Source organism: Phasianus colchicus, unplaced genomic scaffold, assembly GCF_987193195.1.
Source record: "Phasianus colchicus unplaced genomic scaffold, bPhaCol1.hap1.1 HAP1_SCAFFOLD_49, whole genome shotgun sequence".
Lineage (NCBI taxonomy): Eukaryota > Metazoa > Chordata > Aves > Galliformes > Phasianidae > Phasianus > Phasianus colchicus.
The window spans coordinates 386,430-399,351 of record NW_028325227.1 but is presented as its reverse complement, the minus strand read 5'-3'; the positions used below and the strand labels follow the sequence as shown (position 1 = coordinate 399,351).

Genomic DNA, 12,922 nt, shown 5'->3' with positions numbered 1-12,922 from the left:
AGGTGTGCTGTCTCTGTCTCAAACAGCCTGACAGTCTTAACTTAGCATCTACAAGAGGCACACTGAAGTTTTTTCCCCTGTTATCTCGTTTCTAAGATGTTGGAGTAATTCCAGCAAGTCTGTAGTCTGTGTAGTGGAGGTGAGCAAACTGTCAGGTAATGTGGATGTTGAAAAGACTGATGCAGGAAAAAAATTAATTATGTTGCCTTCATGTTTAATAGGAGAAGTTACAAGAATATAAAGTTGAAGATGGCTGGAATGAGCTCTTTTATGTGACTCAAGCTGAACTCTGTGCAAGACCTGATGACGTCTAACTTAACATCAGACTTGTTGCACTGTACCGCTCATGCAATAAATTGCAAGATGCTGTGCTCCGTGTTCAGGAGGCAGAGAAGAAAATACCTCTGGAGACAAGCTTGGAATGGTGCTCCTGTGTGGTAAAGACACTTGAGGTTTAAAAGCAAGAGCGTAGGGATCATTCCTTAGGTTTTCTTCAAATACCTATGGAATACCTTTATGTTCTCTTAATTGAAACACTGTCTTTAACAGAATGAAATTCAGGAAATTAAATGTAATAACTCCAGTGTGAGTGTGTCATCTCATCGATGGCCTGCTAAAAGCCGTGGAACAGATGGTTCTGATGGTTCTCAGCGAGCACAAAATCTTCAGGAAGCTCCCTTAACAGGTAAGTTGTTATTCCAGAGAAAGCAACTGCAAAGAACTGTGTTTTGTGCCAAAGCCCAAATCCAGCTCCATGGGAAACACGTGGCCCCCCATTAACTGAATGTGCTGCAAGTTTCAAAGCCAGCCGTAATACTGCACAAGAGAATTTTGGATCTGGCTTTGCTACAATGGAAGGTCAGTGGGACTGGAATGGTGAGAAACGAACCCACTGCCTCCTAGCGTGTTGCCTGCCAGAATCCAAGCAAAGCTAATACAAAAGCATCTCTTCAACAATTTTCCTTTAAACTTGAACAAGTAGATGCTCCAAAGACCACTCAGAATTACTTGAAAACTGCTTTTTCTATAGCTGTTCTGTATGCCTAGTCCAAAATAAAGCAAGTGATGAAAACTCTTGTTCCAGTAAGAATCCTAACTTGCAAAGTCAACCTAAAGTCAGCCTACTATCTGTCGTTCAGGTGGATTATTATATACCCTGTAAATATATTAATATATATGATATTTATATTATATATGTGTCTGTTACATTTCAAAGACTGAGCAGTATTCCGGTTGTCTCAGGAGCATGGAACTAAAAGATGACTTCTTGAACAGTGAAAGTTTCAGTAGCAGCTACCCTGGTAATAGGTTGAGATTAGTTAGTAAAAAGCACAGATTTCCCATGAGTAATTTGAAACAAGTCCTCTTTAGTTGCTGTTTATTACTGTCTTCTGGAATTTCAAACGCTTGAAGTTATTCAGTAGTCCAAGTTGATTTTTGTGTTGCTTTTTTTTGCGGGGAAACCAAGCCTTACAGATTTGCAGTTCCCATGCCACTCTTAAATAATGGTGCTATTTGAAAAGTTCTAGCCTTACTTTAAGATGTTCTGGATATCATTAGGAAAATTTACAATGTAGGTGCCAAAAATTGTCTCCATATTAAGCTACCTCATCATCTGTTTTCCACAAATTTTTGTTCTTTGCGGTAGGTGTCACAGGCGGGACTGAATTGGAAAGTGAAAGTGCTACTGCTATGGAACCTCAACCAACTCCTGGTGAGAAAAATACAGGACAACTTCTGCAGGATCTTTCTGCATCTCCCCGGGGCACTGGCAGCAGTGCTGAAGGCACTCAGACAGAAGTTAAAATTCAAAACATGAAAGTAAGAATGAAGTCTTTACAAAAGTTTTTGTCACTAAATGCAGAGAATTATTCTCAAACCTCTACTACATGACTATTTTCACTTTGTAACAAATAAAACATGCAGGGGGAAACACCATCTGACTCCTTTCACTGTGCCTCAGGTCTTTTCTAACACTGGAAGTGAGGCACAGATCTTAGGTTTCTCAGGGAGAGTAAGGAGTTACAGCTGTATCCAAACCTGGAAACAGCTTTGGCTAGTAAAATTCCTCCTACCGTGTAGGTAAGGATTAATAGATTTCAGGGAGAGATTTTAAAGAGAAACGGTTTATTTTATGGAATGATACTACTTCAAGGGAATAGCAGTCACTTTGGTCACCCATAGTGTAACACCATAAATGAAAGCAAAACCCCATCTGCAGGACAAAATCGGGATTAAGTGAAAATCAAACAGCTTTGGGAGCCATTTCAACTTTTTCCCTTGATTTTTCCAGCTCCTGGAAAGAGAAGCAGCTCTAAGGGAGCGAGAAGCCTGCCTGGATAAACTAAAAGAGGTGTGGTAGTTTAAGGATGCTTATTGCCTTACGTGCCATTTCACTTGGTGTTTGCTATCTGAAGCCATGATGAGCTTGACAGCCTTAATGCTTCTCTCTTTAAAGTACTTGAAACGTGGAAATGGAAATTCATTGGAAGTTATTTGAATACTGAAATGCCACTTAGCTTGTAGTTGTTTCTAGAATACTCCGGTTAATCATGTTTGAAATGTGATATTTCCACAGCAGAAGGATGCAGAAGTGCAAGCGCTAGAAACGTCACTGAGGGAGATCTCCAAATGTCGGGACGATCTCAGAGAAGCAAATGAATCCTTGAGAAAACAGGCAAGAGGAATTATTTCCTACCATCAGTAACTGTATCAGTCTGAGTAAACAGTGTTAATTGTCTGAATAGGATGTTTGCAAAATTGATGGTTTTCCAAGACAGGAATTGCATGAATGCATGAAATTACTTTCTGACCCTTTTTTGGGTGCATCTGCTCCCATGGTTACTCAGTAGCTTCAGTTGTTTTCAGGACTGCTGATGAAAGCAGTACTGTCTCTGTTCTTAATGTCAAGCTGAGGCAGCAGTTCACATTAACACAGAGTTAAAACTTTCCACTCACTCGACTGCTGAAGCTGACCTAAATGCTGACAGGGAAATGGATCTTTACCAGGGATTCTTCGCACTAACTGAAGAAACCAAATAGCAATCTAGAGTTCAGGGCATCAGACTCTGTTTCTCCTGGCAGGTATTTGCATTAACCAGTAGTTCTGGAAGTAAATGCTGACTTTTAAAGGTCTTTTGTTTCTACATGAACAGCCAGTTGGAGTTGCTTCCTGTGTTTCAGGATGCCAGGCAGTGCTGCCACAAGTCAAAGTCATTTGTGTTAGTGTGAGAGGGAGCTGAGCATAGATGGCCATTAGCACATTTCCAACTAGTCAGCTGTTGTGTAAAGTCATAAATAAAAACGAAACCCCATATGCAGGCAAAGTCAGGATGAAGTGAAAATGGAATAGGTTTTGGAGCTACTTCATCTTTTTTCCCTTGATTTTTCCAGCTCCAAGAACGAGAAGATGTTCTAAGGGAGCGAGAGGCCTGCCTGGATAAACTAAAAGAGGTGCGGTAATTTAAGGATGCTTATTGCCTTACGTGCCATTTCGCTTGGTGTTTGCTATCTGAAGCCACTATGTGTTTGCCAGCTTTTATGCTTCTCTCTTTAAAGTACTTGAGATGTGGAAATGGAAGTTTGTTGGATTGTTTTAATACTAAAATTGTAGTTGTTTCTAGAATACTCTGGTTAATCATGTTTGAAATGTGATATTTCCACAGCAGAAGGATGCAGGAGTGAAAACACTAGAAACGTCACTGAGGGAGATCTCCAAATGTCGGGACGACCTCAAAGAAGCAAATGAATCCTTGAGAAAACAGGCAAGAGGAATTATTTCCTACCATCAGTAACTTTCCAAGTTTGAGTTAGCGCCGCTACTTGTCTGAACAGGATGTTTTCAAAATTGATGATTTGGTTTGTCCGAGACAGGAATGGTGTGATTGCATAAAATTATTCTCACCCTCTCTGTTTCTGAATTCTTTAGGCATTTTTTTGAGTGTGTTCTTTTATGTTTCTTCTTTATGAAAAGAAGAGAAAGAATAGAACTGTTGTTTATTAAATCACTTTGCTGCTCAGGAGCTCTGTCAAAGGATTTCAGAGTGTTGTTTACAAAAAAAAAAAGTGTTTTCCATTCACTGATGTTTGAGTCTTTTTCAATTCTTTCAGTTAAATGATGAGATTGTTCAGAAGTACTTGAATGAACAAATAAGGACAGGAGAAGCTCATTTCAGCTGTCTGGAAGTAAGGTTTTTTCTTATCTGTGCATGCTTCCTTCGTAGGTAAGAAGTAAAATAGAATTCATGGTTCTTTTTTGTTGTAGTGGAAACATCAGTTTATAATGGCAGAGATGTATAAGGATACCCGTGAAGTGGCACAACAGACGACACCTTTTGTGCAGGAAGAAGTGAGGGCAGCATCAAAAGGGGATAAGGTAAGAACTGGGAAGGTGAAAAATTCACTCAAAAGCCTTTTGGCATTGGAACATGCTCTGTATACCTGTTGAAATACGAAAACGTAGCTGCTACTTTTTTACATTCTAATAGGTATTAGGTTACAGAAAGAATAGAGTCTATTTGGGGGAAGCAGGCAGTAAATGGAAAGAGTAAAGCTTGCTGCTAAAATTGTCTTCTGAATTTTATGTTGTGTATGTATCTACTTTTTATTTGTTTGCTGTGTTTTCCTCTCACCTTCTCTCTCATCTGTCAAAATTAGATTCTGCTCATCCTCCTCCTTTGTGGTCATCCAAGCTGCGGTCTAGTTTGCTTACAAGAGAAGATCTCTACTAACTAAACAAGTTCACATGAGAACTCCCTGCTGGCCCTTGACACAAAGACAAGTCCGTGCAGGTGATGGCGTGGTCACCTGTACCAAGTGGGAGCTGTCTGCAGACTCCTTTTTAACAAGGAGCTGCCCGTATTTCTCCCGCAGCCATCGGGGACTTCTCAAGCCCTAGATACAAGGCCCAACAGAGCAGGCACGGCCTGTTCCAGATTACTGCTTCCTCAGAGATAATGTCTTCCACGGGCTGCCGGTAACTTCTGTCCTGAGCTTTGTCTCCTTTTCCGTTAAATGATGCATAATTTGTCAGAACTAACGTGCTCTGGCAGGCATGTCCGTCTGCTACTGTTTGGTTTAGAAGGTCGTCAAGTTGAAAGCTGAAATAGCTGATGATGTGAATGTGTTACAGCTACCACCGAACTCTGAAGTTTATGGGCTCCTGACTGTTCTTATGGATTGGATCTCAGATGAGCACCTTAGCAAACTCCAGAGACAAGAAAGAAAGGACGGTCAGAAACCTCAGTCTAGCGAAAGAACCTACATCCAGGAGGTAAAGGGACTTGAGTTTGCTCTGGTTCATGTGTTTTCAGAGTCACGTATATATCGACTGATTTTATTGTGAGAGTAGAAAAGGTCAGCCTGTTTTGTATAGACCTCGGATAGAGTAACAAAAGCAGAACGACAGTTACTAAGTCAGTATGAATCCCAGCAGTCAGATGGAATGGCTGAGTTGTCACTTATAAAACAGAGCCATCATTTTGAGGGAAAAGAGTTGTGTTCAGTCTCAACTTGCCTTTTATTACCAGTGGCTGGCTTTTGCCAGCTGGTGATTTATCTTGTATTTTGTGTGTAACACTGTACAGAATTCATGTTTTCCTACAGAGATGCTCGCACCTAGTTCAAAATATTTTAATGTCTACATTGGATGTCAGAGTTTCAGTTAATGACTGATAACAGATGATGCTATGCTCTACTGAAAGCCCTTCCTTCCATCTCTCTGGGGATAACAAGGCTTGGAAATCAATGTGGTATTCTGGAGTTCTGCTTTTACTGCTTTCCTTTGTTCTGTGAAGGGTTTGTAGCACTGGTATTGGCCTTGATAGTTGAGCTCACACGCCATATCTCTGCTTTGCATGCAAACCTGTGTAATTTAAAATCTGTCTAAGGAGGGAATTCTTTACCTCTACAGGCCGTGACCAGTGAGTGCTTGCACGTGCAATCTGACAAACTCCGGGAGTAATTTGAGGTTTTGGTTTGGTTTGCTGGGGTTTGGTTTTTGGAGGCTTGCTGTCACTTGTAGCCTGCTCACACGCTAAGCTGACATTCTGCATGTAAGTTTGCCTTTGTGTGTTTTTACAGCTGCTGCCTATGGCTGCGGAGCAGCTGCAGTGGATGCCGTTTGTGAATCCTAAACTACACATGCCCCTGATTAGGCTGATATACTGGTGTGTAAGACAGCTAGAGAATGATATTAAGGTAAATTCTCTGCAGTTATTCGGGTATTTTTAATACACATAGAAAGTGGATATTTTCAGGGTGTATGTATGACAGAAACCTGGCTGTCTTTGCTAAACATCAATTTGTAACAGAGAAATGGAAAAGTTGGGCAAAAAAACCCACTTCTCATAAACTGAACTTTCTGAGATCATTTTATTGATTTTTGCACTGTGTATCAAAACATATTTTTACATACATATTTTACATACATACAGGCGATTGCTGTTGCAATAGTGTCCAAGCATCTCAGGAAATACATTTTTATAAATGTGCTTAGCAGACTTGGGCGTTAGGAAAGGAAATACATTTTTGTTTACTTTCTGTGCGAGATTGACTGAAATTGATGACAAAATGCGGCAAAGCAGCATGGGGACTTTGGCTTTGTTCTCTGCTGAATGTCCCTCTGAACTCCCTGTTGTTTCTCTTGACAAGGAGAAGCTGTTTTAAATGATCACACTGGAAAGTTTGATTCTGAAATAATATTTCTGCACAGATTACGATGACAATTTGAATTACTGTGCCTTACCCGAACGGAGTTCTTAACGTTCACGTTTAGATCTGTGAATGCTTTTGCAGCTCATGACTTCAGGAACCTGCACAGGACAGCACAGGTAGCACTGATTGAACCGGGGTTTCCTCTGCAACCAGAGGCAGCTCAAATAACATCAGCATATCATGGGCCCTCTCTCCTCGGTCTCTTTGTGCAGTTGGTGTTGATAAGGCCCTGTGCTAATGGCGTTCTGTTGCTTTTGTAACGCAAGCAGGTTCTGTTGTGATACACGATCGAACCATTTGCTATTTCACACGTAATCCCTAGGGGAACAGAGTAGATGGGAGCTTCATGTGTTTTCATATTTACACTCAACGTGCACACTGTTTGATACAGGACACAACAGTGGCAGAAATGATGTCGGGACTTGCTGAAGATATTTGAAGATATATGTGAGCCCCCATGTCCTTTTGGCAGCTGGGCCGGCAGGGAGCTGTGCTGGTGTTTAGCTGTGAGGTTTGCAGGAAGAGGCTGTAGGAGTGGGAAAGGCTGCAGTCACCTGGCCAGGTGCATCCAGTGCAGCTGGAGCTGGTCCATGGGGCTGGTCACGACCGACTCAGCGTTGGAACATGATCATGATGCCAGTGCCACCCCAGTTGTCGGAATGGAGCAAGGAGAAACCCGTCTGGGTGATGATACGGGAGAGCTGTGGTTGGTGGCCAAGAGGAGCTCGCTCCCTCCTGCATGGGTTTGTGACCCAGCGAACTTGAGGTGCAATCAATTTGTTCAAATCAAAAATTGGGCGCAAGTGCAGTCAGTTTGCAACTGAACATGAAGTGAACATGTATTCAGAGAAACCATTCACAGCATAATTCCACACCCAGATCACACATGCGAAAGTGATAGGTATACAGGAGACTGGAGAATTAAATGGGAAAAGGGGGGAAAAGCTTACTTTGGTGAACTGGTAACTTAACTTGGTTGCATTTTGGAATATGCATCCTTGGGGTTTGCACTTTTCCATTGCCAGCCCTAGGAATGCAGTACAGGATGGAACCAGCTGAGAGCGATCTGTGCTGCAAAGCCTCCCTTTGGGCTCCAGCAGGAAGTCAGGTCTCTCTGGGCTCTGCAAGTACTGTCTGTACATTATGCCATTGCCTAGAAGTTCCATACCATAGGTGAAATGAGCAACAGCCAAGCAAGCATACTTGCTCCAGTTCTAGAATAAGCTACAGTGTATGGTGGTTGCCAGAGTAAGAACAAAGGAGTTGCTTAATGCACAAAGAGTAGCTTTTCAGAGTGACATCTCCACATGCATTTGCAAGAAAACAGGGCCTTCAGGGATGCGACGAGGAAGGCTAAAGCCCGCCTGGAACTGAACCTGGCAAAGGTGATAAAGGATAATAAGAAAGGCTTTTTTTAAGTACGTTAACAGTAAAAGGAAGACTAGGGAGAATGTGGCTCCCCTGATTAGTGATGGGGGTGTTCTGGTAACGGGGGATGCTGAGAAGGCGGAGGTACTGAATGCCTTCTTTGCTTCTGTCTTCAGTGAAAAAGCTCCCCCTCGGGAATCCGAGACCCTGGAGGTTAGTGAAAGGGTCTGGGTAATGGAAGACTTCCCTTTAGTCAGGGAAGAGGTGGTTCGAGAGCGCCTGGGCAACACCAATGTTCACAAATCCATGGGACCCGATGGGATGCATCCACGGGTGCTGAGGGAGCTGGCAGAGGTGATTGCTGAACCGCTCTCTGTCATCTTTGAGAGGAGAACGGGGGAGGTGCCTGAGGACGGGAGGATAGCCAACGTCACTCCGGTCTTCAAAAAGGGCAAGAAGGAAGATCCAGGCAATTATAGGCCAGTCAGCCTCACCTCTGTCCCTGGAAAGGTGATGGAGCAGCTTGTGCTGGATGCCATTCCAGACAACTGGAAGAAAAGGAGGTTATCAGGAGTAGTCAGCATGGGTTCACCAGGGCGAGGTCGTGCTTGACCAACCTGGTAGCCTTCTATGATGTTGTCTCTGGCTGGGTGGATGGGGGAGAGCAGTGGATGTGGTCTACCTTGATTTCAGCAAGGCATTTGATACTGTCTCCCATGACATCCTTATAACAAAGCTGAGGAAGTGTGGATAGATGAGTGGACAGTGAGGTGGGTTGAGAACTGGCTGACTGGCAGAGCGCAGAGGGTTGTCGTTGGCGATGCAGAGTCTGGTTGGAGACCTGTAACCAGCGGTGTTCCCCAGGGGTCGGTGCTGGGTCCGGTCCTGTTCAACATCTTCTCAATGACCTTGATGAGGGGGTAGTGGCCACCCTCAGCAAGTTTGCTGATGATACGGAGTTGGGAGGATTGGCTGACACGCCTGAAGGCTGTGCTGCCATTCAGCGAGAACTGGACAGGCTGGAGAGCTAGGCAGAAAGAAACCGGATGAGGTTTAACAAAAGCAAGTGTAGAGTCTTGCATCTAGGGAGGAATAATTGCATGCACCGGTACAGGATGGGGGATGAGCTGCTGGAGAGGAGCTCTGCGGAGAGGGACCTGGGTGTCCTGGTGGACGACAGGTTGGCCATGAGCCAGCAGTGTGCCCTTGTGGCCAAAAAGGCCAATGGCATTCTGGGGTGCATTAAAAAGAGCGTGGCCAGCAGGTCGAGGGAGGTGATCCTCCCCCTCTACTCTGCCCTGGTAAGGCCTCATCTGGAGTACTGTGTCCAGTTCTGGGCTCCCCAGTACAAAAAAGACAGGGATCTCTTGGAAAGAGTCCAGCGGAGGGCCACAAAGATGGTGAAGGGCCTGGAGCGTCTCTCCTATGAGGAAAGGCTGAGTGAGCTGGGCCTGTTTAGCCTTGAGAAGAGAAGACTGAGAGGGGACCTGATCCAGGTCTATAAATATCTAAGGTGTGGGGGGCAGAGTGGCAAGGCCAGACTCTTTTCAGCAGTGTGCGGAGACAGGACAAGGGGAAATGGCCAGAAGCTGGAGCATAGGAAGTTCCGCACCAATGTGCGCAAGAACTTCTTTAGGTGAGGTGACGGAGCACTGGAACAGGCTGCCCAGGGAGGTTGTGGAGTCTCCTCCTCTGGAGATATTCAAGACCCGCCTGGACGCCTACTTGTGCAACCTGGTGTAGGGAACCTGCTTTGGCAGGGGGGTTGGACTCGATGATCTCTAGAGGTCCCTTCCAACCCCTATGATTCTGTGATTCTGTGATTCTGTATTTGCAGGGGTCTGATAACTAATGGGAAAGTGTATCACAGCCCAATGGAGGCAGCAGTGTATACGTATCCTTCCAGGAGGTGTGTATGTAAGTATGGAAAAGTGACCCCTCAAAAGGAGGGTTTGAAACTGGGGAACTGAAACTCTTCAAGAGCTGATGCAAATGAGGCAGTCCTCTTCAGGCTTCTCTGCTGGAGACTTCATGTGAGATCCTTTGTCCCAGGGTCCCAAAGAACTAACAACAAGCGAAGGCACTGAAATCACTACAGCGGGTGAGGGCAAACAAGTCAGAGGGCCATCTGAATATCAGCGCTTCTGAGCTGTTTTCAGAGCACTGGTTTTTAGTTCAACGTTACGTGCTGCAATTCCCACCCCACTTTAAGCCCCCATCGATCTCTCCTGACTCAGCTTTCTCTACCCCTGTGGTCCTACCTGTGGTGTCAGTAAGGCTTCTCCAGCAGAAATATAGAATGACATGAGAATGTATTGCTTTACTACTGTGTGGAAGGAAAATTGATTGCTCTTCCACTGCTAATTAGCTATGGCTATGTGGAAAGCGGCCCTTTCCTGCAGTAGTGAAATAGAGATGCAGTTGAGTTTGATAGAGAGGGGGAGAGACTTATGAGCAAAAACATAGACATAAAACACAGGCAAAAGTGCAGAAATTACAGCTGTTAATGGCCATGTACAAAATGATTGAAGAACCTGTTGCTTACCCAGCCCATTGAGTCTTGCAGTAATTGTTCTCTAATTGACATCAATGACAAAATCATCACTGTTTTCCCAGGGACTGGACATGAGCACAAACACTTTCTATTTGCCACAGGTTTGAATTGAATCTTAAACATCTCTCAAAAAGGAGAAGATTGGAATCCTGGGGATCCCTGGGGATCCTGTTTATACCAGAACAATCAGAATTGCGCAGAGCAATGCTGATTTCCATCTTCTACCCTATGCAGAGAGCTTACTAGCTTGTGTTTCTTCTATGCTTTGGTGGTCTCCAGACTGGGAGATGTTTCTATGAACAACGTCTTTATGCAGTGATGGGGTGGCCGAGGGCTCTCAGTCAATTTGATCCAGTCCAAGTTAATCTGCCTGTAAGGAAAAGCTTATGTCAAGCAAGCAATCTGCGGATTAACTCTGCATTGCCTGCACAATTAACATGCACAGCTGATGGTTCATTCATAAGATTTCAGAGGCTTGAGTGCTTTGTTTTAAAAAATCTGTCGTGGCCACAGCTTTCTTTCAGTGCTGCTTTGTTCAGATTTTGTGTTTTTGTCACTGGTGGGATTTGCGGCCGCAACAACGCAGTGGCAAGGTGCTGGCAAGCATTCCCAGCACAGTGTGAAAACAAACTCCCTGTGGATTGTTGAAGTCCTGCAGCATTTGTCTTCTGGCCCTTTTTTCTCTCTCGGTGAGCTGACTTGACTTTTTAAGGAGAATAGATTTCACCAAGGCAAATTGATATTTTGTCCTGCAATCTAAAGCTGATTTATGATGGGTCACTTTATTTCCATACAACTTCCGTACAACAAGCAAGTCAAAATGTCAATTCATATTGCCATTCCTTCAAACCTGAACTACTGGGGACCCTTTGAGCCGCTGTTAAAGCCACAGAGCAAAAGCCATCCGGGTGCAATCCCCAGCTGCCCGCTGCAAGAGCAGGAGGACGGGCTCCCAGCACATCCATACTGTGTGCTTCTGGGGGTGCTCCTCTATGGAGAGACTTCTTTGTTCTGTCCAAAGCTTCTTAATCAAAAGACCTCTGCTAAGTGTCAGCAATGGATGCAGTATTTCCTCCTCTTAGAGATTTGATGTAGGGCCAGAAGCTGCCACTGAGCTGCTCTTAATTTCTGAGCTGTTGAGAGTAAGCCATGTGTGCCGTGGCCCCTCCTGGCAGGACGTGACTCCAAGCTGAGGACCTCACAGCTGGACTCCATCAGCACTTCCTCACTGAGCTACCCCAAGCGCCACGTAAGAGGCAGCTGTCTCTTCTGGCCTGCATTGCATTATACATTGCATTGTATTCAAAAAATAAAGAAAGGAAAAAGCAGTGCAAGAAGAGAGCATTCACCTCTCATGTGGCTGGATTCCAGCGGAAAAAAAGGGAAAATTCAGGAGCAGCTTTCCCTGGCTGCCTGCAGACAAGAAGTCCTGCTGGCCTGCTCCTGGGCTGCCAGCAGAAGCTCTGCCATGGACTTGGCAGCACTGTGCCCAAATGCTGCCCGCTTTGTGCTGCACTTCCCGCTGGGCTGGGAACACAGGCTGGAGGAGCTCTGCATGGCAAAGCAGCTGAGTGTGAGCCGCCTGCTGAGCACCTCGAGGCTGCCTTTGGTCCTCGATGGAGGTTGCCTTAGCATAAGCCTTAGCATAAGGCAATCTGGCTTTCACTGCCTCTGGCTCTGATGCCTCTGAGTTTGCCACCTTTATGAGGATGAGCGACGACAATGCCAACGCTGAACTTCAGGACTTTTTCAATGCTATGTAAAATGAAGACTTAGTAGAACAGCTTAGCAACAGCCCAAAAGGATGGAGGTGGTCAAGTAAGCATTTCCTTCCTGCACATAAATTCAGCTTTGCTCTAAGCAAATTCCTTGGTCGCCTTGAAGCAGCCCAATATCTCATCCTGGACACCTTGATGACCAAACTTGAAATAATGGTGATTTTGGCAGCTGCTTTTTGACACTGAGGATTCATCTGGAGATACGCTGAGCCAATGCACCTATTGAGGTCCAGAGGTGCACTCTTTGTCCTCTAGCACAACGGGAAACTCTCCTCTATGACACTGCTACAGACGAATGATTGGGCAAGTGGTGCTATCCACCACGTTGTGCCATAGGGGTGATGTGCACCAATAATGCTGTGTTGTTAATTTTCTCCACAGTGCCGTAAGTAGAGCTTGCCTCGTCTGTAGAAATGAGGCAGGTGAACTGGAGTGTCTATTATTTGTAGACACATTCTGTGCTGTATAAATGAATTTTTCATAGGAAAACTTTGTACAAAAAAAAAAA

General features: G+C 44.6%; 1 protein-coding gene across 14 annotated transcripts in view; it reads left to right on the top strand.

Moving 5' to 3' along the window:
* The window catches only part of LOC149911960 (coiled-coil domain-containing protein 138-like), a 19,222-nt gene extending 6,300 nt beyond the window's left edge, over positions 1-12,922 (top strand). For 5 of the 14 annotated variants that reach the window (XM_090132965.1, XM_090132964.1, XM_090132963.1 and 2 more), the window contains 11 exons: positions 222-685; positions 1,649-1,821; positions 2,294-2,353; positions 2,579-2,677; positions 3,394-3,453; positions 3,666-3,764; positions 4,111-4,185; positions 4,265-4,375; positions 5,132-5,272; positions 6,082-6,198; positions 7,106-9,913. In XM_090132965.1, the coding sequence (XP_089989091.1) occupies positions 1,693-1,821; positions 2,294-2,353; positions 2,579-2,677; positions 3,394-3,453; positions 3,666-3,764; positions 4,111-4,185; positions 4,265-4,375; positions 5,132-5,272; positions 6,082-6,198; positions 7,106-7,153 (939 nt within the window). In that variant the 5' untranslated portion in view covers positions 222-685; positions 1,649-1,692 and the 3' untranslated portion in view covers positions 7,154-9,913. The other 9 variants (XR_016462635.1, XM_090132961.1, XM_090132962.1 and 6 more) reach the window with 9 other exon arrangements.